At 44.8% G+C, this 26,270-nt stretch overlaps 1 protein-coding gene across 13 annotated transcripts in view; it reads right to left on the bottom strand.

The window, feature by feature from the left end:
- MAST4 (microtubule associated serine/threonine kinase family member 4) overlaps positions 1–23,565 on the bottom strand; it is a 614,032-nt gene extending 590,467 nt beyond the window's left edge. For 4 of the 13 annotated variants that reach the window (XM_044932663.2, XM_044932661.2, XM_044932660.2 and 1 more), the window contains exon 1: positions 20,899–21,584. In XM_044932663.2, coding sequence (XP_044788598.2) covers positions 20,899–21,246 — 348 coding nt within the window. In that variant the 5' untranslated portion in view covers positions 21,247–21,584. Of the gene's footprint in view, positions 1–12,186; positions 13,174–20,898; positions 21,586–21,987; positions 22,137–22,857 lie in introns of those variants that run through there. The other 9 variants (XM_044932662.2, XM_044932664.2, XM_044932670.2 and 6 more) reach the window with 6 other exon arrangements.
- Between the last annotated feature and the right edge of the window lie 2,705 nt (positions 23,566–26,270).

A 26,270-nucleotide genomic window follows, 5' to 3' on the forward strand; every position in this document is an offset into this window, starting at 1 on the left:
TTCTATCCCCAAGGCAATGAATTACCACCGTCCCAGTTTCCACTTAAAACATCAGAGAAGAAGAAAAGCAAAAAGCGAAAGAGGTTTAAAAGCTTAAAAAAAAAATAGATTTCCCTGTCATAGGTGACCCCCTCTAACAGAGCATCACAAAGGATGACTTGTCTTCAGCTGTATAGATAGATGCACCTCCCACAAGACAGGTCCCCACATCTCTTCTGACCTGTGGACCCTGAGAGGTTCCTTCCTCCCCAAATCACTGTCCCAGCAGCCCCTTCCTGCTTGGACGTGTGCAAAGTACCATGTCTTTTTGGCACAAAAGAAGTCTGCCAGCTCAAAGAATAGGAGCCTCTAAGAATAAGAAAGTAGGGGTCCCTTGCGTGGTCTTCCTTCTGCAGCACAGAAAATCTCCAACAAGATTTGCTTCATAGCTTAATCTAAGATTGGGATCTCACTGCCCTCCTCAAGAGTCAAAGAAATCTAGACACCCAGACACCTTTCCTTGAGGGCAAACCAACTCCTTGATTTCATCGGCCAGACGATGCAAGGTTTATAGGACTAGCTGCTACTCTCTCAATCATCTCATGCATCATCCAGGCTGTCTGCCAGCTTGGGGTGAAGAGTGAATGTTTAGTTTTCAGAGTTGAGATTAATAGCATAGTTGTAACTGTAAATTTCAAAAGTCCAGAGCATACACACTGTGGTTAGCATAAAAATAACTGGGACAGAGAATCTTTGAAGAAATCATGGAACTGGCCAGACAGGCACCCGGGGCTCACAGGCTGCTTTCTTCATTATTTTTCCTGAGGGAAAAGTGAAGGGGAAGATGTGCTGGGCCAGGAAAGAGGGGGTGGGGCTAAAAGCTGCTTCATCTGGGAGCTTCAAGTTAATTATAAAAGCAGAACTAACCTCATCCTCCCACCTTTGTTTGGCCATACGTAAGTAACACCACCTCTAAGTTCTCCCCACTAATGCCATAAACTCATTTTTCCAGCTCCCCGGCCGTGCAACTTTGCGGCTTTTGCCAGCAGCCTCCATGTCACACACGGCCCCCACACTGGTAGACCATGACTAGCTAGCACCCATTAACTCGCAGGTGAAGGAATTTTCCCCTATGCCTGCAGATTCCTGAAGGAGACAGATAAAGTCCCAAGGGACTTTGCAACAGTCTCTCTTAACCTCGGTAGGTTCACTTCCCTGCTGCTGCTGCTAAGTCACTTTAGTCGTGTCCGACTCTGTGCGACCCCATAGATGGCAGCCTACCAGGCTCCTCTGTCCTTGGGATTCTCCAGGCAAGAATACTGGAGTGGGTTGCCATTTCCTTCTCCAATGCATGCATGCATGCAAAGTTGCTTCAGTCGTGTCTGACTCTGTGCAACCCCATGGACAGCAGCCCACTAGGCTCCTCTGTCCACAGGATTCTCCAGGCAAGAATACTGGAGTGGGTTGCCATTTCCTTCTCCATTCACTTTCCTCTGCACCTGAAAACACAGGGAACTAGTTACCCTGGCAGCACCCAAGGGCCCTGGAAACCCAGCATGTCTGTGTCATCATGCCCACAGGTGTGTGAGGCTTGGAGACACCACCTTTTATAAAAATCACAGGCTCCGCCTCATAAGACCAGTTGGTCTGTGGATGCCTGAGGATCAAGTAAGTTCACATGGCTCCAAGGACTCAGGAAGCTGCCAGGGCACAGGCTGCCATGGCCATCAGGCAAGTCCTCCACTGTGCAGGGGGCTCTGGTCCAATTAAGGCCACGATTCCTGCCAAAGACCCAGAGGGTGAGAGCTTATCCTTCAAGATTTTCAAATGTACTTTGAAGAAAAGGAGAAGAAGATTGAAGGAGTGTTTGAAATTCCAGCTGGGCTCAAAACACCATTGCTCTCCAAACTTGGTAAATTTCAACTACTGAGTAACCAAAAGATACCCAAGCAAAAAAGTGCTATTTTCAAGAGATAGCACCAAAAATGGCTTACCTGGTAAATTCACACCCGACATGCCTTCTCCCTAAACTGCCTTCACAACAAACAAGCTTGTTAAAACAGTTATTAAAAAAGTATTAGTTGGAAATATTGCTCAGTTATCTAGGGAAATAAGCTTAAAGAAGTACTCCTTTTTTTTTTTTAGTACTCTTGATTAGAAAGTTATGAAGCCATAAATAAGCTGATATTAGAGAAAAATACTACAATTCCGGTAGTATATGTTTACCAGTAATTTAAAATTACAGCAAGAGTAAACCATAAACAAATGGGAAAAAAAAAATCAACTGCCAATTACCACTCCTTCTAAATATTACCACTTTTAAAGAGACAAGACTTTCCTAAGACTACAGCTGTATCTGCTGAACATACTGGACAGGGCAAATCCTTTAATCTGACACAAGCACTTTTTCTTTCCAACGTTTGCATCTTCAAGGGCACCAGGAAAGCCCGCTCCCAGATACATCCCACCATGTTGCTGATTCTGTGCTCAGCGCCCTTCCCATTCACACTTTCGCTTGCTGAAATGTGCACCGTTTCGCTTGCTGAAAGGGCAACTCACTCTGCCTGTGCTTGGCCTCCTAACCTGACTGTCTGCGGCATTAGGCACTGACCAGATTTCTTAGCGCTTTTACATCTCCTGTCCCTCCCACTGCTAACTCCTACAGAGCTTCAAGAACAGCAGGGCTCACTAAAACCTCTGGATTCGGCCAAAGAAACCCTGCATTTTCACACCAGCTCTACCCCACAGCACGGAGGGTTAGCTGCAGCCTGGATACCAGGGAGGAGTCCTCACCTTCAACAAGAGCATCTTCACCGGCACCTACTGTTGCTACGTCATGCTAACATTAACGCCCTTACTTCTTCTAGGACTTGCGTCCACCCATCTGATACTTAAACAAGACCTCTCTCTCTGCTTCTCACACGTGCAGGCCAACAGGCAAAGGAAAGAAAGAAACATTGCCAAAAAAAAAAAAAAGTGCAAGAGAGAGACCCAAGAAGAAGTGGACTTGGCTCAGCTTCCTTGCCACTCTGGACTTTAATAATACCAGATCTATAGCTCCACTGTCAGTCTGGATTAAAAGGAGACCCACACGGAAAACATACCGTATTCAAGCTCTACTCTTCTAGAATATCCTAAGTGAGCAGCTGTTTGAACCACATCAAACTGAAATCTGCCCCCCTCCAAGTCAAATGAGTGCGATTGCCCAAGAAGACTCTGTTAATGCTTTAAAAGTCATCCATCCATATTGCAAGTTTAGAAAATTTTAAGCCCCCATGAAACTTAAAAAAACTACATCTTAGTGGCAATTTCAGTATATAATCTGCCACTTTTCATTCAAGCCCACAGAGAAAGCAGCAGCAGCAGTAATTAAATTTACATCCTTAGATGTCCTTAAGTGTCAAAATAAATTTCTACAAACCGCAGGTAACGGTATCTGAACAATTTCACAACAGTGCCCATCTGATTACAGGTTTCTTGGGAGTATAAAGTGAGTACCCAGGATGTTTCTCAGCAGGGCTTCCATCTAGCATCATGAAATCACCTGGTAAACCTATATTTATCATTTTTCAAAAATCTGTGTTTCATTTTCCTTTTAATTACCACAAATGATCTCTAAAGGGACCTTTAAAGAGGCTCTGATGACATTATCCTCATTGCTGGAACCTGGCTATGAATTATTTGGAGGGGGGCCTTCACCCCCACTTTTTAAAAAATTGCACTAATTCTATAACTCAGTCTTAACCTTCGCGTGAAGGGAGGGGAGAGAAAACAAAGAAAAACAGCAGCTTGTGGCACCATGAAGAAAACCATCGTACAGGTGCCATAAAACAGCACCACTCCTCAACTCTGGATTCGGGTTCTGGGTAAAATGGCCTTAAAATACACATTCAAGTGTAAAGCCCCAATGGAACAAGGATATGTGGCAATTATTTAGAGCCTCATCCACAAGATGTATCAATCCTATTACCTGAGTTAAACTAAAAGAACAGCATGGGAGAATGCCCACACTTGTCTTTTTGATAACAGCCATCCTAACAGGCATAAGATGATATCTACCACCTTCTGCCTTAAATTCTGAGCCTTCACAGTCTTTCTCCATTAGAACTGAGCTGAAAAGTGGCAGGAGATAATGCTTTGGGTTAAAATAATCTGCCCCAATATGGGAAGGAGTCTTGGGCATCATATGGGTGTCCTAAAGACAAAGAGAAATCATTACACCTTCAGGACGATACCCAGAGCCACCAAGTGGCTACAGCAGAGGCTGAGCATGTGGATTCTCCCTCCCCCAGCTCAACTTTCACTAACACAGAAGGGAGTTAGTGAAGGGAGGGCAGGGCCCTCATCCAGGCAATCAGATGTTGAGAACTAATGTTCAGTCACTAAGTCGTGACTCTGCGATCCCATGGACTGTAGCCCACCAGGCTCCTCTGTCCATGGAACTCTCCAGGCTAGAATACTGGAGTGCGTTGCCATTACTTACTCCAGGGGACCTTCCCAATCCAGGGATCAAACCTGCGTCTCCTGCATTGCAGGCAAATTCTTTACCACCTAAGTCACTAGGGAAGCCCTAGAAACCAAATCACCATTTAAAATATCTCTACGGAACTTCACACTCCAAGCTCCAACTAATCCCAAAAGCTCAGGCTAACAGCTTAGATTAGAAGTGCCAGCCTCTGGTTTGAAGAAAATAAAATAATAAAAAACACTGGTAAATGTAATTTCTCCTGATAGATTCTAATTTACCTTCACAAACAAACTTTAGTCCACTACATGGGGTGGGTGGCTAAGATCCAGAACAGTACAGGAGGGCCCTGGCTGGCCTAGGGGAGCTGTGCTTAGCTGATCAGTTGAGTCTGACTCCCTGTGACCCCATGGTTTCCTCTGTCCATGGGGATTCTCCAGGCAAGAATACTGGAGTGAATTGCCATGCCCTCCTCCAGGGGATCTTCCCAAACCAGGGATTGGACACTAGTCTCCTGCAATGCAGGGGCTGATTCTTCACCATCTGAGCCACAAGGGAAGCCCAATAATCCTGGAGTGGGTAGCCTATCCATTCTCCAGGGGATTTTCCCGACCCAGGAATTGAACCAGGGTCTCCTGCATTGCAGGTAAATTCTTTACCAGCTAAGCTACCAGGGAAGCCTGCTGGGGAAGCTAAAGACCATATAAATCTTTTAAATTTAAGAATGATTGTTTTAAAAACCAAAGATTTCTGGTCTAGATAGGCTTGTGACAGGATGTATGGCCCAGAGTAATTCCAGACAGGAAACCCAAGTCTTTTCTGTTTGGAGCCTATTGTAATAAGCAGATTCTGCTACTGAACTAAGAATCTGCAGATGCTCTTCTGCAATAAGCCTCTGAAAGCACTACAAACCATCATTTCACCTACAACAGTAATTCCTGGTGCACACAACAGCATGCTACTTAGTGCGTCAAGAAAAATACAAGACTGGCCCTGTTACCCAGAGTCCAATTCCTCTGCAGGGCTTGGGAGGTAAGAGCACACTCAACATGTATTATTATGACCAACAGAAACATACCAAATAATTTTACAAGATGCGCAAAAGCAGATTTGTCAAAAGACAAATGTAAATGAACAGTTCTGTAACAAATTATATACTGATGACAACTTTAAAATGTTAAATCAAAGTTTCTGTAGTAAGAGGAAACAACAACAACAAAAATGGGAGCTGGAAAGGACCACCTTTCATCCCATGTGAACTCCATGGGTTAATATCTCACCTAGCCAGGAGCACAGGCACAACTCAGAACTCCTAACTTCTCCACCAACACTCATCCAGTCCTGACAAAGTCGCCAGAATTTCTGACATTTCTACTGACAGCCGTTTATCCTGAGCACCAATGAGTACAGCCCAGTACCACTGTTAAAATTTTAAGGCTAGTTGTCAAAATGTCAACAGCAATTAAAATAATTCCTTGAAACATCTGGCCAAAAATGGCTCAGAGTTACAAATGTGGTTGTAATGAATAGAATTGGCAGAATACAGTTTCCCAATGCTAACAGCAAAATAAGAATTGGTTTAACATCAAAAACTTTTCATTTGTTGAAACCCACTCAGCAAATTAAACCTATGATCTTGGGTTTTAGGCCACCAATAGCAACCCACTCCAGTACTCTTGCCTGGAAAATCCCATGGATGGAGGAGCCTGGTAGGCTGCAGTCCATGGGGTCGCTAAGAGTCGGACACGACTGAGCAACTCCACTTTCACTTTTCACTTTCATGCACTGGAGAAGGAAATGGCAACCCACTCCAGTGTTCTTGCCTGGAGAATCCCAGGGACGGCAGAGCCTGGTGGGCTGCCATCTATGGGGTTGCATAGAGTAGGACATGACTGAAGCGACTTAGCAGCAGCAGTAACAATAAATCTTCATACAGCATGGCTCACAGTTTCATTGAGTTAGACAAGGCTGTGGTCCATGTGATCAGATTGGTTACTTATTTGTGATTGTGGTTTTCACTTTGTCTGCCCTCTGATGGAGAAGGATAAGAGGCTTAAAGTGGAAGCTTCCTGATGGGAAAGACTGACTGAGGGGGAAACTGGGTCTTGTTCTGATGGGTGGGGCCATGCTCAGTAAATCTTTAATCCAGTTTTCTCTTGAAGGGCAGGGCTGTGCTCCCTCTCTGCTGTTTGACCTGAGGCCAAACTATGGTGGAGGGAATGAAGATAATGGCGACCTTCAAAAGGTCCCATGCACACCCTGCTGCCCTCAGTGCCCCCAACCCTGCAGCAAGCCACTGCCAACCCACACCTCTGCCAGAGACTCCTGGACACTCACAGCCAAGTCTGGGGCAGTCTCTTGTGGGATCACTGCTCCTTTCTCCTGGGCCTGGTGCATACAAGCTTTTGTTTGTGCCCTCCAAGAGTCTGTTTCCCCAGTCCTGTGTAGGTTCTGGTGGCTCTATGGTGAGGTTAATGGCAACCCCCTCAAAGAGGGCTTATGCCATACCCAGGTCTACTGCACCCAGAGCCCCTGCAGCAGTCCACTGCTGACCCGTACCTCCACAAGAGACACTCAAACACAGTTCTGGCTCAGTCTCTGGGTCCTGGCATGCACATGGTTTGTTTGAGCTCTCCGAGCATCTCTGGCAGGTATGGGGTTTGATTCTAAACACAATTTCACCCTTCGTACCATCTTGCTGGGGCTTCTCCTTTGCCCTTGGATGTGAAGTATCTTTTTTTGGTGGGCTCCAACATTCTCCAACTGATGGTTGTTCAGCAGCAAGTTGTAATTTTGGAGTTATTGCAGGGGAGGATGAATGCACGTCCTTCTACTCCACCATCTTCATCCTTTGCCTAACTCAATGAAACTGTAAGAAATGCTGTGTATGACCACGCAAGACAGACAGGTCATGGAGGAGAGTTCTGACAAAATGTGGTCCACTGGAGAAGGGAATGGAAAACCACTTCAGTATTCTTGCCTTGAGAACCTCATGAACAGTATGAAAAGGCAAAAAGATAGGACAGTGAAAAATGAACTCTCCAGGACAATAGGTGCCCATTATGCTACTGGAGATCAGTGGAGAAATAACTCCAGAAAGAATGAAGAGATGGACCGAGAGCAAAAACAACACCCATTTGTGGATGTGACTGGTAATGGAAGTAAAGTCTGCTGCTGTAAAGAACAATATTGCATAGGAACCTGGAATGTCAGGTCCATGAATCAAGGCAAATTGGAAGTGGTCAGACAGGAGATGGCAAGAGTGAACATCAACATCTTAAGAATCAGAGAACTAAAATGGACTGAAATAGGTCAATTTATCTGAGATGACCATTATACCTACAACTGTGGGCAAGAATCCCTTAGAAGAAATGGAGTAGCTATCATAGTCAACAAAAGAGTCCAAAATGCAGTACTTGGAGGCAATCTCAAAAATGACAAAATGATCTCTGTTCGTTTCCAAGGCAAACCATTCAATATCACCGTAATCCAAGTCTATGCCCCGACCGGTAATGCTGAAGAAGCTGAGGTTGAACGGTTCTATGAAGACCTACAAGACCTTCTAGAACTAACACCAAAAACGGATATCCTTTGCATTACAGGGGACTGGAATACAAAAGTAGGAAGTGAAGAGATACCTGGAGTAACAGGCAAATTTGGCACTGGAGTACAAAATGAAGCAGGGCAAAGGCTAACAGAATTTTGCCAAGAGAACGCATTGGTCATAGCAAATACCCTCTTCCAACAACATAAGAGAAGACTCTACACATTGACATCACCAGATGGTCAATACTGAAATCAAATTGATTATATTCTTTGCAGCCAAAGATGGAGAAGCTCTATGCAGTCAACAAAAATAAGACCGGGAGCTGATTGTGGCTCAAGTCGTGAACACCTTATTGCCAAATTCAGACTCAAATCGAAAAGTAGGGAAAACCACTAGATCATTCAGGTATGACCTAAATCAAATCCCTCACAATTATACAGTGGACGTGACAAACAGATTCAAGGAATTAGATCTGATAGACAGAGCGCCTGAAGAACTATGGATGGAGGTTCGTGACACTGTACAGGAGGCAGTGATCAAAACCATCCCCAAGGGGGAAAAAATGCAAAAAGGCAAAATGGTTGTCTGAGAAGGCCTTACAAATAGCTGAGAAAAGAAGAGAAGTGAAAGGCAAAGGAAAGACACCCATTTGAATGCAGAGTTCCAAATAGCAAGGAAAATAAGAAAGCCTTTTTCAGTGATCAGTGCAAAGAAATAGAGGAAAACAATAGAATGGGAAAGACTATAGATCTCTTCAAGAAAATTAGAGATACAAAGGGACCATTTCATGCAAAGGTGGGCTCAATAAAGCACAGAAATGGTATGGACCTAACAAAAGCATAAGTTATTAAGAAGAGGTGGAAAGAATACACAGAAGAACTATATAAAAAAGATCTTCATGATCCAGATAACTACAATGGTGTGATCAGTCACCTAGAGCCAGACATCCTGGAATGCAAAGTCAAGTGGGCCTTAGGAAGCATCACTACAAACAAAGCTAGTGGAGGTGATGGAATTCCAGTTGAGCTACTTCAAATCCTAAAAGATGATGCTGTGAAAGTGTTGCACTCAATATGCCAGCAAACTTGGAAAACTCAGCAGTGGCCACAGGACTGGAAAAGGTCAGTTTTCATTCCAAGCACAAAGAAAGGCAATGCCAAAGAATGTTAAAACTACTGCACAATTGCACTCATCTTACACACAAGTAATGCTCAAAATTCTCTGAGTCAGTCTTCAACAGTATGTGAACTGTGAACTTCCAGATGTTCAAGCTGGATTTAGAAAAGGCAGAGGAAGCAGAGATTAAATTGCCAACATCCACTGGATCATCAAAAAAGCAAGAGACTTCCAGAAAAACATCTACTTCTGCTTTATTGACTATGCCAAAGCCTTTGACTCTGTGGATCACCACAAACTGTGGCAAATTCTTCAAGAGATGGGAATACCAGACCATCTGACCTGCCTCCTGAGAAATCTGTTTGCAGGTTAAGAAGCAACAGTTAGAACTGGACATGGAACAACAGGCTAGTTACAAATCATGAAAGAAGTATGTCAAGGCTGTATATTGTCACCCTGCTTATTTAACTTATATGCAGAGTACATCATGCTAAATGCTGGGCTGGATGAAGCACAACCTGGAATCAAGATTGCTGGGAGAAATATCAGCAACCTCAAATATGCAACTGATACCACCATTATGGCAGAAAGTGAAGAAGAACTAAAGAGCCTCTTGATGAAAGTGAAAGAGGAGAGTGAAAAAGCTGGCTTAAAACTAAACATTCAGAAAGCTAAGATCATAGCATCTGGTCCCATCACTTCACGGCAAATAGATGGGGAAGCAATGGAAACAGTGAGAGACTATTTTGGAGGGGGTGGGGGGGCTCCAAAATCACTGCAGATGGTGACTGCAGCCATGAAATTAAAAGATGCTTGCTCCTTGGAAGAAAAGCTATGACCAACCTAGACTGCATATTAAAAAGCAGAGACATCACTTTGCCAAGAAAGGTCTATCTAGTCAAAGATGTGGTTTTTCCAGTAGTCATGTATGGATGTGAGAGTTGGACTATAAAGAAAGCTGAGCACCGAAGAACTGATGCTTTTGAACTGTGGTGTTGAAAAAGACTCTTGAGAGTCCCTTGGACTGCAAGGAGATCCAGTCAGTCCATCCTAAAGGAAATCAGTCCTTCATTGGAAGGACTGATGCTGAAGCTGAAACTCCAATACTTTGGCCACCTAATGTGAAGAACTGATTCACTGTTAAAGATCCTGATGCTGGGAAAGTTGAAGGCAGGAGGAGAAGGGGGCGACAGAGGATGAGATGGCTGGATGGCATCACCAACTCAATGGAAATGAGTTTGAGTAAGCTCTGGGAGTTGGTGATGGACCAGGAAGCCTGGCATGCTGCAGTCCATGGGCTCGCAAAGAGTTGGACATGACTGAGTGACTGAACTGAACTAAATCTTCACCCTGATCTTTAAAGTTCTTTAGACACTTAAACTCTTAATGCCAAACGCACAGGACATATAGTGGGTAACAATAAAGCACTGCCCCCAAATTTCCACTGAGGGACATTGTGTGTTAAGACATCATTCTGAGTGTTTTACATGCATTTACTCAATGTTTGCCAAAGTCTTTTTAAGCTTAATTGACAATACAATTGGCCCACACTACCATACTGGCTAAGTGACCCTCTCAACATCATACAGTCTAGTGGGAGAGAGACAGAGAAACTATTAACTACACGACAAGAAGATGTGTGTACAAAAATGAGAATGAGAGAACAGTTTAAATAGTATCAGGAAAGGCTGTGAAAACTGCTCAGTACTTTACAAATATTAACAATATATACATGATCTGGCATAACCCAGGAGCAAAGATAATGAAGCAAAGCTCTCAGAAGAAAAAGTGCTTTGCTAACTCCAACTTCTAAAGTTAAAGAAATCAAGATCATCTACTTTTGTTAATAGCACACTCAATTTTATACTTTCTACTACTTCTTATGCACTTTTCCCATCTTCAGAAGGCTTTGAAGATTACTGATAGCCAAAGTGAGATCCCTAAAGCATTATAATATGCCTAATCGCTAAAAAGAAAAGCTAGCTTGTTCATCACAAAATAAGGCAGAAAATCCACATCAAGAAAAAAGGTAAACAACAAAGTGAGAACAAAAGAGCTTTTCAGTTAATTTTTAGTGAATCATAAGATTGAGTAACCAAAAAAAGTCTCTCCCCCAAATATTCTGTTTAAACAAAGGTTTTACGACAGTCTTCCAACCAAAGTGATCTCTGCTGTTCTTTTTAAAATGCTGATGACTAAGCTATAGGTAGGAAGGGGCTGAAAGAAACAGGGATGAATTAGAACACAGAATGACAGGTAACATAACACACAGAAAGTGATGACTCAAATAATTTTAAAGGAATTTAAAACAGCATGACAGTACCAGGGTACACAACTGTCACACTGTTACTCTACAATCTAACTCTTCCCAACAGGACTTATTCTGTAACGTTAAAACTATTGCTGTCAGCTTTCTCCAGGTAGAAATGTTTTCATTTAAAAAATGGAATTCTTAAAAAGTCAAAGTGACACTGACATTATAATAAAGAAAACTAAGAGAGTTCACAGTTAGTATTTCCATGTTCTCTCTTGTCCTATATATACTCAGCATCAGGGCTAGGACCCACCATCACCAGGGATTAAAGTGAGTTCTGAAGGCGATGGCACCCCACTCCAGTACTCTTGCCTGGAAAATCCCATGCATGGAGGAACCTGGTGGGCTGCAGTCCATGGGGTCGCTAGGAGTCGGACACGACTGAGCGACTTCACTTTCACTTTTCACTTTCATGCACTGGAGAAGGAAATGGCAACCCACTCCAGTGTTCTTGCCTGGAGAATCCCAGGGACGGGGGAGCCTGGTGGGCTGCTGTCTATGGGGTCGCACAGAGTCGGACACGACTGAAGCGACTTAGCAGCAGCAGCAGCAAAAGGTCTCAAGAGGCCATTTTGAACCATACTCCTCTTCCCAGCCAACAATGAACTGGGGTAGCTTATAGGCAAACAGTGTTTGTAGAACAACAACAACAACAACAAAAAACATTTCCAAAGTGGTACATGAGATAAAACATACAAAAGTAAAATTTCAACAATATATAAAGTATCAAAATGTAACAGGGAAAGAAGATAAGTCTTTCCTTACCTGACCAGCAGGTTTTCTTGTTCTCCTTTACTCTCTCATGCTCACATGTGCTCGCTGAGTCTTTAAGACCACGCTGGCTTAACCTAGCAATCTGACTTACTCGTCTCATAAGAGGCAGAAGAACAGGAAGGTGGGCATTTTCTTGGGTCTTCCTGATTTGTACTCTACTGACTTGAGATGAGTCAGAAGTTCTCCTTAAGTAAAACTTCTCAATGGTCCTTTCCCTCCAAACAAACATTCGGGATTGCCCTTTTCTCTGGAGCTGCTCTCTTCGTGGCTGCATCTTCGTGAGGAGCCTGGGAGCTGCCCTTTTAAACGGAGAAGCCTGGGCTGATGATGACTTTAGTTACGACTCAGGCGCTTTCAATTAAGCACTCGCTCCATTCTAGTTGCATTTTTTTAATTAAAAAACTAAAACTAACTAAATAAAACTAAAGGAGTGGCAAAGCAAATTCCTGAGTTTGAGTGTCCAGGAGCTGGACACATTCCTATGGAGCCAATTTATTCATCAAGAATCTCTTTGTGAAATTAATCATTTTAAACCTTTATACATAAAATGAACTTCGTCACAACTGCATTCTATTTCAATATATTAATGCAGTTTACCTAGCAATGATTGCCCTAAGAAGCAATTGTGAATCTGTAATTTCTGAGAATATAAGTCTCAAGGGCGGCGTACAGCAACATAAGATTTTAACCACCAACTTTAACTTGATTTTACTTTATTTCCCTATCACTGGTGAGGCACCGGGACCCTTCCTGCATTTGAAGGTACATCCATCTCTGCATAAAGAAATGCCTGAAAAAACAAATATTAACACTGGAATCCCAAGGTATGATGATCTTATTATTTTTTGTTTGTTTTTAAAACAAACTTGGAAAGGCATAAAATCATCTACCAGAAGCTACCTACCTAACTGCTTAGCTTATTAAAAAAAGTAACTGAGCAAGTCTTAAGGCAGAGGCCAAAATGCCCACACCTGAGATGAGTTTCAAATGTATATTCTGCTACCCACACTAAAGTGGGCATTCCTGTGAGTCGCTGGCCACTGAAAACACCCCCCAAATACAAAGTCAAGAACATTATAAAGTTTTCCACACCATAATAATTAAGTTTTCATTTTCCACACCATAGCCTATGAAATTAGTTAAGAAAAGAAAGCCAATTTGTCATCATCCCCAGCCTCCCCTCTACCAAACCCTGCCCCCAATATCAGTACAAAGCATTAGAACTGAAATGTTCAGTGGAAATAGTATCATAATCAAAAGTATATGGACTGTGTCCAACAGGAGAATTGATGGGCCAGCAAAAGAGTGCAGGCATAGGGTACAAATTTATCAGCTGTTTCAGAGACACATGTACCTGGTTATGAATTCAAATCATTAAATAAGAAGTGAACTTTTTCATTAAAAGAAGTTGGAGAAGCAACCAGAAATTCCACACAAGTTCTATACACTTAAATGTATGTGTATGTGTACCGCTGACCACGGTCCTGAACTGACGTTTCACATTTAGGGAAGGGTGTTCTTTCCTAGGAGTTTCCTCAGAGGCTCAGCAGTAAAGAAGCCAGCCTGCAACATAAGAGACCCAGGTTCAATCCCCGGCTTGGAAAGATCCCCTGGAGAAGGGAATAGCTATCCACTCTAGTATTCTTGCCTGGAGAATCCCATGGAGAGAGCAGCCTGGCAGGCTGCAGCCCATAGGCTGTGGGACATGACTGAAGCAAACTGAGCATGCATGCATGCATTTCTCTCCTAAGCCTGACTTAGGAGAGAAATGCATTGACACGTGACTACTGTCCAATCCTTTCCAGGAATTCTGAAGGTGGAGAGAAAAGGACCAAAAGGGGGAAAGAAATTAGTGCCCACAAGCTGCTGGAGAAAGAGATTTCTGCTTGACTGTATTTGATCTTATGCTCTACCCCAAAATAACAGGACCCAATAAGAAATATCTGATTAATACCAGACTAAATAGAGGCACAAAGGGCACAATCAGCCTTGAAGAGAGTGATGGAAAGCTGTGTAAATGTCAACCTAAACAGGTACACGGGGCAGAGCACCAGGCTGGTGGAAGCGAAGCCACCTGCAGTCACTGCACCAGTATTTATCTGAGTTGTAGCAAAAGTGGATCCTAGGTTTTTGCAATTTTGCCTTAAAAAATTGAAATGTTTACACTGCTCCAAAGGGATGAAAGACTTTTAAGTTCTTGCATTTTTAACAGTTCTATCTCATTTCTAACAGATTCCTCTCTGTGAAGTTGGGGGTGGGGGTGGCCCCTGGACCACCTGCCCCTTCACCCAATTCTTATATGAACCAAAGTTGGCTTCCAGAAAATCATTTCATTTCCTTGTCACTCTCTTCTCAGCCCCCAGTCATCACGAAGTACCGGGTCATGCCACCAGCCTCACCACATGGCTGACATGCCGCCTTCTGACTAACTTCCTGGGCTGAGTTAGTAATTTGCATGTTCACAGAGTCTTTGAGGACATCATTTAATAAGGGATCACTAACAGCAGGTTCCAGGAGCAAAAGAGAGATCGTGTCTTACAGAAGAGTTAATGAACCATAGTCCATAAAGCTTTGCTATTAGTATATCGTAAGAAATGCTGTGTCCATGAAATTAAAAGTGATCTCTATGTTACACATCTACCTACTCATGAATGAAAGGGCCTCCCAGAATCATCAGCAAACCATGCTGGCAGCATAATCCATCAGGGAAGGGACGTCCAGGTGCTGATTATTCCTGGCTATGGCGCTGACATTCTGCATAAACCAGCTTTTCCGCAGTCATACTAGCAAACGCCATCATGGAATGCACACTGTATGTCAGGAATTGTGCTGGGACCCCTATATAAAATTCTCATAACAACCCTCTGCAGTAAATACTAGCATGTCCCTTTTACAGAGAAGGAAACAGTCTCGGTATTAATAACTGTTCCAAAGGCACACAGCCTAGATGTGGCTGAACCGGGTCATTAGTCTCTACCCTTAGGCCCTACAGACCCTGACCCCAGGGCAGGGAACACTGGCTGCTGGTCTGAAGCGATGGTGAAGGGGAGCACAAGTCCTTCCCAGGCATCACCATAAAATGTGCGACCTTGCTCATAAATGACCTACGGTATCTTTCATCTCAAAAGGACAATTATTTCTTCTTAGATATACAAGGGCATGTACACCAACACATACACACATGCACGCACGTGCACACACACACACACACACAACCTCATTCAGTCTCCTCTAACACCAAGCCACCTGGTTACGGATCCTTTGCATTGAGAGAACATTTCTACCAGGATTCTCCCCACAGTTCGCCATCTTCACAGCCTGCACTCTAATGCGCACTCACCCCCTTCTTCACAGGGGCAAAAACACAAACCGCTGGGCTGCAACACCATATCCAGTCAGTGTGAGCGAACATATGGTCAGCCTTTGTCACTGGCTCCAAAACACTGGTGGATTGACATTTCCTAGAACACCTCAGACCCGGGGTGGAAAAGGCAAAAGCCTTGTTTCCCTGACGCTGACCCTTCCTTCTCTCGGAACATGCAGGCAAACAAGCCAGACTCTCAGAACGTGTGTTATTAGCTCACAGACACCGCACTTGCCATGGCCAGAGAATCTCACGCCCCCTCTGGGCAATCACCCCTTATTTTCACCTCAGGTCGATGGCCCCTGCAACTGACTGTGGAAACGAGCATTTGCAAGGCCCTCTTCTCAGTCTCCATTCATCACTAAAGGTTTTCCTTCAAGAGATCCTAGTCTTAAGCCAACACTGCAGACACGAAGGTGTTCTCTCGAATAGACCTAAACTCATTTCCTGTTCCATTTTCTGTGTGTTTACATGGATTCCTGAGCTCCACTTTCCATCAACATGCCGTTTACTACGGTGCCATCTTCTTAGGTCGTCAGCTCCCAGGTAACCTGGAACATTTCAACCAGCTACACTGCAGCATCAACAGGTGGGCTCCACACTGCCTGACCTCCGGGAATGCCAGTCTGATTGAGTCATTTCCTTGCTTCAAACCCTTCAGTGTGCTCCCAGGGCCTCAGAATAAAGTCCAAAGCCCATGCATGACCCAGCCACTGCTTCTCTCTCCCACATGCCCTGATGCCAGGCCCTTCTCTGCTTCATGCACACAACGCAGATGTCTCTTAGCCCCTAGACCCACAAGCTCTCTCTGCTACCCACATTACTCTATCGCTTCCCTTCTCCAATAACTCCCCAGGAAGGCAGTTCCCACCTCCCAGGTGAGAAGAGGTATAAACTCCCTCGATGCCTGTTCCCCATCTACCTATCACCTTGGAAATCAATTACTGAAGAGTCATGAGTTTCAGGAGTATCTCCCCCACTAGACTAGAAGCTTCGTGAGGTCAAGACTATCTCTGTCTTGCCCACCTTCATATCTTCAGCACCCAGGGTGCTGCTTCTCAGGCGTCAGACTCAGCATACTTTGGCTGTCTGCTGTCTGACACTGTAAACCTGTGACTCTTATTGAATCAGGGAGTCAAAGACAAGACTCAATGATAAATGTGTCAAGATTTACGTACTACTTTTTTTTTAATTATGTAGCTGCTGTGATTCATAAAATATCAATTCCCTGAAAAGCTTCACTGAACTCAGGGCTGCTGTTTTGCTACTTATTCTCTTCACCAATGAAGTCTAGACATTCATCTATGCATGATATTAAAAGCAGTCTTCAAGCTCAGATCATTAATAGAACATTTAAACAACAGCCCCTAATTGTGCCTATTGTTAATAAGGGCAACTGTTTTCCCCCGCTTGGCAGTAAAGTAAATTCTTTAGGGTAGCAAAGTATGAATGAAACGCTTTATATTGAGCTGAAAATCCTTTTAGCTACTAAGCCTTTTTTCTACCATGCTAAGAATCCCTGAAAGTTTCAAGTTCTAACACACACAGTGAAAAGCAGAGTAACACACAAGTCCTTGCACAGGCATTGTGAGTGGATCCTCACTGATTTGACTTTCTTCAAAATTTACCTGGAAAAACTGCTCATAATATTTTCACTGGGATCCATGAGGCTTTTATATATATATATATATATATATATATATATATAAAAGAAATCTAGAGGTTTAAGCATAATTCACAACAAAAGAATACTCATATGGTCACCCTTCAGTCAAATGTGCAACTGTTTTCAAAGATGTATTTTCCTCTTTCATTCAAAATATATGTACTGAGCCTCCACTAATGTATAAGAAACACTGGGCTAACACACAAATACAAAATTCCTGCCCTCAGGAGTTCATTGACACACAACAGGCAGCACTGAGTACTTTATGAGGGTCAGCACAGGTGCTCTGAGAAGGGACAGGGCAGAGATGTGCCTGAGAGCAAATCGCAGAAATGTGGTAAGAGGGACACTCCAATTTAGCTCATCGTGACTACTTGAAACACAGCCTGTTACCCTCAACTTGCAGAGACCCCGAAGTCCACAGGTTTGGGGAATCAAGGGGAAAATCAAAGGCACTTTATTCAAACAAAAAACCATACACCATCTCTCTCATGTGTTTGATTATTAGATACATGAAAATTACAACTGTTGTCATGTTAAACTATTGTTTTTTAGACACCAAAAGCTTAAAGGGTTGATGTAAGTCTATGAGACTTTGTAAGTTTACACAAATAGTGACAATAAGATAAAATATGAAGTAGTTCATCACTGCTGATATTACTAGCGTATGCTGCTGCCACTAAGTCGCTTCAGTCGTGTCCGACTCTTCGTGACCCCATGGACTGCAGCCTACCAGGCTCCTCCATCCATGGGATTTTCCAGGCAAGAGTACTGGAGTGGGGTGCCATCACCTCCTCCGCTAGTGTATGCAAGCAGCTTTAATAAAGGTGCACCAAAAATTAGCACTACAATCATACACTAGGAAATTTAATTTTGCTGCTTTTTAAAAATTGATGCAATAAGTGATGAAAAAACATTTTGGAAAACAGTGATTATCCCAAGCTAGACATACAATTTTTAAATCTAAATGAATCTTCTTCCATTTTATGGGTTTCACTTAAGCCTTTTAAAGGCTTTATACTCAGTACCTTGCTATTGCAAAACTAATACTACACTACAAGTGCCTTGCCATAATACATCTGATACAAATCAAAACTGCTTCACAGCTTGTACTAATACAATGGTAATAAACAGAAAAGCCACAGCCTTCAGTCCTCTGAAAGTAGGGAGCAGATTAATTATGCATAAATAAAATAAGCCAGCCCAAACTTGTACGTCCTTTCACAACATTTTTAATCACAAATGAACCGGAAAAATTAATATTCACTTAGAATTCAATTCTAGATACTATGCTAGGATTAAATTAGGTGGCATGTATAAAATGCCAAATGGCTCTACTATTATCATTTCCATTTAAGAGGGGGAAAATCAGGCCTTACATCAGTGGAGGAGTCCACACCCCACATACAGTTAAGGTGGCAGAGCTGGAAATCAAACCCACCTCTTTCTACCAAACTGAGACTGTGTAACCCAGTATTCCTCACTCAACCCACTAGAATGGTATTTATAATGATGCCTGTTTCCTGAGGAGAGGATGGAGAGCTTTCATTAGGTTCTCAAAGAGACCCACTGCACCCCCTCGAAGGCGGGACTCCCTGCACCAGTGTAAGAGCCAGAAAATGTGCACTGGACTTCAACCCCTGCCACAAAGACTATCATTTCTCTACTCCACAGTTTCAGTCTTGCTTTAAAATTCTCAGAGCAAGTCAAGATTTCCACTCCTGGACAATTTCCAGCATCCCCTGCCACAGGTTAAGTTACACAATAAATTGCAATACTGTATCACTTTACATCCAATTGAGACTTCACAAATACTGACCAATGTTATTTAGTCATTCCACTTTTCAAAATGTGTTTCAATCAACCAATCCTCACTGCAGTGCCTGTGAAATAAGCTATCATTACATCCACTTCCAAGAAAATAAAACACTGTCACCCTGAGGCCAAGCAATAAACCAGCTACAGGATCCCGATCAAAAGTGAGAAGTTCCTGTCTTCCTCCGCCTGGGATCTGCAAGACCTTGTTATGTATCATGAAGCATACTCCCAGCCTCCCAGAAAACACAGGGCAACTAACTGTACCACCTTCTCTACCAATGGCAACACTATATTGGAATCTAATAGTATTAATAAATCATTAAGTTGGGTCATATCCCCAGGTAGCTCTGTGACAGGTGGGGTGCTCAGCTTAACTCTTGGTACTCTGTTCTTAGGTTCAACCTGAACTTTGGATCCATCTGAACTTTGGATCCATCCTAAAGTCCTGATCAAAAAAGGGGAGTGTTCGTGTGACAATAAACTTTACCTTGAAGTTCACTAGTCATACCCCTCACTTTACAGATTATTAAACTGACCTCCGGGGAATCAACTCATCCGAGGTCTCACAGTTCAGGAGCACAGGCAGTTCTAGGAAAAATATCTCCAGACCCCTGTCCAGGATCTCCACGCTCCACCAGGCATTGGGGAATGAGTCCTGGTTACTGACAGAAGGTTGGCCAACCTCTAGGGTTTGCTCCATCTCTGTGGGGCTAGGACTTGACTCTTCTCATTCTGTACCAGATCCAGTCTTTGCCTGCAGGCTGGCGTCCCCAGGAGGCTACTGTCAGAGCACTGGCCTCAGTCTGCATGTGCTGAGGAGCAAAGACAATTACTTACTAAAGCTAACCCCAGCAGACAGAAGGAAAATACAACTCTGGCACCGAGGAACTAACTTCACAAGGAGGCGGTTCTGTTGTGTTTTATTTATGGCCCTGCCTGATCAAGATGACTTCCCCACAAAAGACGTCCAAAGCAAACAATCAAAGATACCAAGAATCTTATGCTTCCATAATTGTCCTCCAAAGACAGGAAAAAGCCAGAGAAAACAAGCGGGAGGACACCAAGTCACGGTCTCGATGTATCAGGACGCGACCCACAAGTTTCACACAAATATTCTTCCAAGAAACCAGGGTGGACGAATAAACCAGGATGGACACAGTCTCCCGAAGAAGGGGCTGCATTCCCTATTCAGTCTGGCGACCGGCACGCATCTGGACACCCCGGAACGAGTCCAAATGGGAGATGCAGAAGCTCAGTTCAGCGCTGCCAGCCCAGAGCTAGGAGTCCCCCTCTCTCGAAGAACCGACGCCGGGAGAACAGCCAAAATCACCCTCCCGCTATCCTGGGGCAGATGCCACCGAAACCCGCAGCGCAACTTCGCGGGTACTGCCACCAACTGCCCCCCACCCCCACACACCCACTCTACTCTCACACCCATCCCTTCGCCCCATTCCCCTGTGCCCAAGCGCTACGGCGCGAAGCAACGCCCACTTCGGAGAAGGAAGTCTTAGTTGTGGGGACAAACCAGGTGGTCAGCGTCACATCCATTCACACACCCAGCGGAGCAAATCCAGACCTGAAGGAGTTTGCTGCTTTGATACTGTATAAGCACACTGTCAGCCAGCACATGTACACGAACACACACACACACACACTAGTGACAGCCACTGGGAAACCAATGACCCACAGCGAGGCTCCTAACTGTCATTACCCGGGGCACGGCGCACAGCACCTGGGGTCCCTTCCCAGCTCCATGCCCCAGTGCGCACTGCCCACCACTCGCGTGCGGGGTAGAGAGCTGGGGTCGCCTGGCAGCCCGGACCAGAGGGGTCGAGGTGGGGAAGGCGGGGCCCACCTCCTCGTCCTGCTCCTCCTGGGACGCGCTGCTGCCCCGGGGCGCGGGTGGCGCGGCTCCTCCCGGGCGCGGCGGCGGCGCTGAGACTCCACGCTCCGGAACCGAGAGCGCCGGAGCCCACGCGGCGGCCGGCCGAGCTCCACCCGGCGGCGGCGGCGGCGGCGGCGGCTGCTCGCGGGAGAAGCCAGGCTCCCCTTCCTCCGACAGAGTTTCCGAGCCCGAGGAGGACTCCGCCGAGGAAGCGCCGGGCGAGGACTCGGCAGCCACCGCAGGGGCAGGAGTCGGAGCACCGTGACTGCTGCAGCCGCGGGGCACTGGCTCAGGCGCCTCCGAAACTTTCTCCCCCATTTCCCTCTCGGACCCAAAGTGCGGCCCAAGGGGCGGCGGGGGCGAGGCGCGCACTCAGCGCCTCCCGGGGAAGCCGCGAGCTGCTGGGCTCCGGCTTGCTCTCGCTGCTGCTCCCGGGCTGCGGGGAGCCCCACCGGTGACTACATGGCCGCGGCCGGACCGCCGGAGCCTGCAGCCAAGTTAGCAGCCGCCCGGGCCTGGCGGCTGACGGGAGCTCCCTGGAGAAGAGACATGCCAGTGCCGGTCCGCACTCAGCTCCACAGTCCTCCGACCCTGCGCCGGAGCCGCCGGGACTGCGGCTTCTCGAGCAAAACCTGCCTCTGGGACCGAACGGGGCCGGCGAAAGAGACGGGCAGCAGGGGGAGCCAATGGCAGGACAGGCGCCCCGGTGGGCGGAGGCTACGGCGCCTCAGGCGCACCGGCGTTAGGTAGGGGAGGCGGGGCCGAGGCGCGGGCTGCAGGGTCCCGCCACAGCTCCCGGGGCCCCGGGGCCCCGTGGACCCGAGGGAGACCCCCGGCCCTGGAGGGTTGCAGTGGAGCCCGGAATCCGAGCCGAAGGCTGGGACTCTGAATTTAGCCAAGGAGTGGCTGGCGGTCCTGGGAACCCCAGGGGGAAAGGAGATGGCCGAGGAGGGCAGTGCAGCCTTGGAGAACTGGACTTTGTTTCGAAAAAGTGGAATCCAGGAAACTGACCAGAAGCAGAAGTAGCGGGGCTTTAGGGGTAAAAGGAAACACAATCACCTGCGTGCTGGAGGAGAAAGGGGGAAACTTCATGGTATGGTGAGTGCGTCCAAACCGAGCTGATCTCCGATCCCAGATTCTCCACCTGAGCTCCACGGGCTTCAGTATCCTCAACTGGAAATGAAGACGTTCACACCTGTCTTGTCTCCCTATGAGCAGAGTTAGAGCAAATATATACACAGCTTCAGCAGACTGCCTGGCTTAGACACATGGAGGGTTTTCAAAAGACTATTTTCTCTCTTTATTTCTGTTTGGCAATTGAATAAAGATGTGTGTACCTTTTGAAAGGGAGGGAAATGACAAATTATGCCCCTATGGTGGCTCAGTGGTAAAGAATCCACCTGCAATGCAGGAGGCTGGGGTTCCTGGGTCGGAAAGAGCCCCTGGAGAGGAAACGGCAACCCACTCCAGTATTCTTGCCTGGAAAAGTCCATGGACTGAGAAGCCTTGTGGGCTACAGTCCCTGGGGTCGCAAAAGAGTCCGACAGGAATGAGCAACTAAACAACAATTTAATTAGGACCAAGAATATGCCCAGCTCTGTACCAGATACTAGACAAAGCTAAATTAGAGAGGAGTGCTGGCCCACCATTGCCTGTCTTTCTACATCAGCCAAGCAGAGGATGAAAAGGGATCACATTTCCACTTTACTTTCTCCTAGCCCTGGCTTGCAAACCAACAAAATGCAGGACTAGTTGATTCATTTTCTTTACCTCTAAGAACCAGGAGAAATAACTTCCACCAAGGATACCAACAGAATCACCTTAACAGCCTCTCCCCCGGGTAGCCTTCAGGGTGATGGGGTGACTTGAATTTCTCAGAAGCCAGCAGGCAGCTCAGCAGTGGGAAAAAAAAAATGATTCCTCACTCACCTTCAGCTCCATTCCTATTCTGAGCTCTGGCACTGCAACCTGGGAGATAAATTCAACCAGATTCAATTTCACAGATGTTGATTGAGATGTGTGCCCAGTGCTTGCAGGGGATACAAAGATGAATAAGGCAAGTCTCCTGCCCTTGAGGAGCTTACGGTCAAGCAAGAGATTGATGCTGCATAATATAGCTCCGTTATTAATTTTTGAAAGCTATGGTAGTGCTGCAGGAACAATGTACCACAGAAGAAGAGGGGAGAGTGACAGAAAAACAGTTTAGGTCCTCAAGCTCAGGAGTCCTCAAGCATCTTAGATTTCTCTTTGTCAGAACAGCCTTGCCAAAGGTCCTTAAGAACTGGAGGACTCAAGCTGAAAGCCCCTTCAGCTAATGAGCCCTTTTATGCTATCACCGTATTTAGAAGTGATACATCATACAAAGTGCTTCATCACGTTGGACAGCAAGCTTTGTCTGGATCAGTTTCCTCCCCCAAGATGAAGGGGAAGGAAATATGATGTGACCCCACCGTCACAGAGAGCCATACTGAAAAACACCTCGGGCTGTCAGGCTTCCATTGTGACACTTCGGAATTATCCTAGGGGCTGTGAAGACCCGCTGAGGTAAAAGAACAGTTCTAGGGCCTTGACTAGCTGTGAGAGCAAGGCTAAAGAGAGAGCACAGTGGGGCAGTCTGAATCCAATCCTGGGCCTCACAATTGCTTTTCTAGTCAGGAGTATTGGTCTTTATCTGAGCCCCTATGTGGTTGATTCACCACAGCTGAAGTAAAATGATGACTTAAGCAAGCCATTCACATGAAGGAGGAGGAGGGCTACTTTTCAGTACATCAGAATAGAGGCAAAGACATGACCTGAATTGCCAATGGGAAGAATGCTAATAGCTATTATTGCTTCTACCCAAGCATCCATGGATAGTCTCGTGTAATCCTGGCAACAACCTTATGAGACAGTCTGTTAACCCCACTTTATAGATTAAGAAACTGAGGATCTGCAAGGCCAAATAACTTGCCAAAGGTTACACAGCAAGTCAGTAGCAGAACAGTGATTTGACAATCTGGTCCAAGGCCTGTTCTTAAATATTCCAATATATTGCACTCAGAAGGGGACTTGTTCAAGTATACATATATATTAAACTACAAATATCCATAGGGCAGGGACTCTATTGTCTTGATTTAAAACACAAAAGGTTATAAAAGGATATATAAAGGATTATAAAGGATATATAAAAGGTTATAAAAGGATACTTGCAAAACAGATTTTTCCTCCACAAACTCCTATATAAGGCACTTAGCATGTGCCAGGCAAGGTTTCAAGCACTTGACAAGTATTAATTTTCTTAATCCCCATATCAACCCTATAAGGTAGCCAGTATTATTCTCATATTTAATACGTGATATGTGTGAAAACTATGGCACAGAGAAGTCAGGTTATTTTCCTAAAGCCACACAGCTAGAAAGTAACGGAGCCAGGGTTCATATTAGAGCAATTGGACCCCGGCATTCATGCTCTTAACCCTTACAGATCAAAATCAAGTACTAGATCAATATTTCCTAAACTTTTTAAGCTCAAATAAGAAATATATTTTACATTGCAACTCATGACACATGTACATGCATACAAATATAAATAAAATTTCATGAAACAATACTTACCCTTCCTATGGGCACTGGAATTTTTTTTATTACATTTTATTGAAAATAAAAATGCTAGTTGTGATCAGCAAAATGGATTCCACTTGGACACATGCAGTTGCAGGCAGTGTACTTAATCATCTCCACAGCTGACCTATGAGGGAAATACGACTCAGGTTCAGGCTGAGAATTTCCACACCAGAACTATGCAAGCTCAAAGGGTGACTCTATAAATAGAAGATGATCAGAAGGTCAGGATAGTTCCCCAAAGTCAACCCAACTGGACCTATAGACAAATGTTAGGGTACAACCAAACCACTTGACCAGTTTTGATTTAAATCCTACAGCTCACCTTTCTTACTAATTAAATTATAAACACCTTCCTCGGTGACCAGGAAAGCACCTCTCCAAGAGAACATCTCATAAAATGTCCCTAATGTTGGAGACTTTGGGACCAGAGATAGTTATAAAAGCGTGGCTTTTTTCCTGCTGTGTCACTGTCAGCAAGGGCAAGAAAAATAAAAACAACTTAGTCATTACTCCTGAGAAGCCGATAGTGTAGCTTGAAAGGCAAAGCCCGATTAGCCTATAGAGGGGGAAGGACAGGGTCAGGCTACTCCAAGGTAATCAGGAATCGCGCATTCTACTGGACATGTTCCCAAGTCTGGCTCTGGAACAAGCACCCCAGGCACTGAGTGTTCATTTTGTTTTGTGACTGGACACTGGCGTCAGTTTTCCGTGTTGTTCTCCCAGGTTATGGGAGATATTGCCTCTGAGAGGCTCTGTTGTCTCTGCCAATCTCTGCAGTGTGGGTGGGCCAAGTGTGATGGTCAGTGTCAAGTCCTGTCTCTAAGAGATGGAGGATTTTTGAGGACAAGTCATCACACACTTAGTCTATTCATGTGTCATGACTTTCCCCCCAAGTTTAGCACTTGATAAACTTGAAGTCAGTTATCCTTTTTCCTTACATAAAATGAGAACATTATGAATTCAGAACAGATATTTTTGCAAAGTTACATATTCATATTCAATACTCCCCAAATCTTAAATACCATATGATCTTTGGATTATAAACATGAAATATCATCTTTACCTTTGGTAGGTTTTTAAGATTTCACCTTTGGTAGGTAGGTTTTTTAAGTCTTAATTATTAATAATAAATCTGCCTGCTGCCCTGTGACCAATAAAGTACAATTTTGTGACAAAGTAAACATCTATAAAAATGTGGCCACTAAAGAACTAGATATTTCTCCAAAGAAGACATACAGATGGCTAACAAACACATGAAAAGATGCTCAACATCACTCATTATCAGAGAAATGCAAATCAAAACCACAATGAGGTACCATTTCACGCCAGTCAGAATGGCTGTGATCCAAAAGTCTACAAGCAATAAATGCTGGAGAGGGTGTGGAGAAAAGGGAACCCTCTTACACTGTTGGTGGGAATTCAAACTAGTACAGCCACTATGGAGAACAGTGTGGAGATTCCTTAAAAAAACTGGAAATAGAACTGCCATACGACCCAGCAATCCCACTGCTGGGCATACACACCGAGGAAACCAGAAAGGAAAGAGACACGTGTACCCCAATGTTCATTGCAGCACTGTTTATAATAGCCAGGACATGGAAGCAACCTAGACGTCCATCAGCAGATGAATGGATAAGAAAGCTGTGGTACATATACACAATGGAGTATTACTCAGCCATTAAAAAGAATGCATTTGAATCAGTTCTAATGAGGTGGTTGAAACTGGAGCTGATTATACAG

The sequence above is a fragment of the Bubalus bubalis genome, chromosome 19 (assembly GCF_019923935.1).
Source record: "Bubalus bubalis isolate 160015118507 breed Murrah chromosome 19, NDDB_SH_1, whole genome shotgun sequence".
NCBI lineage: Eukaryota > Metazoa > Chordata > Mammalia > Artiodactyla > Bovidae > Bubalus > Bubalus bubalis.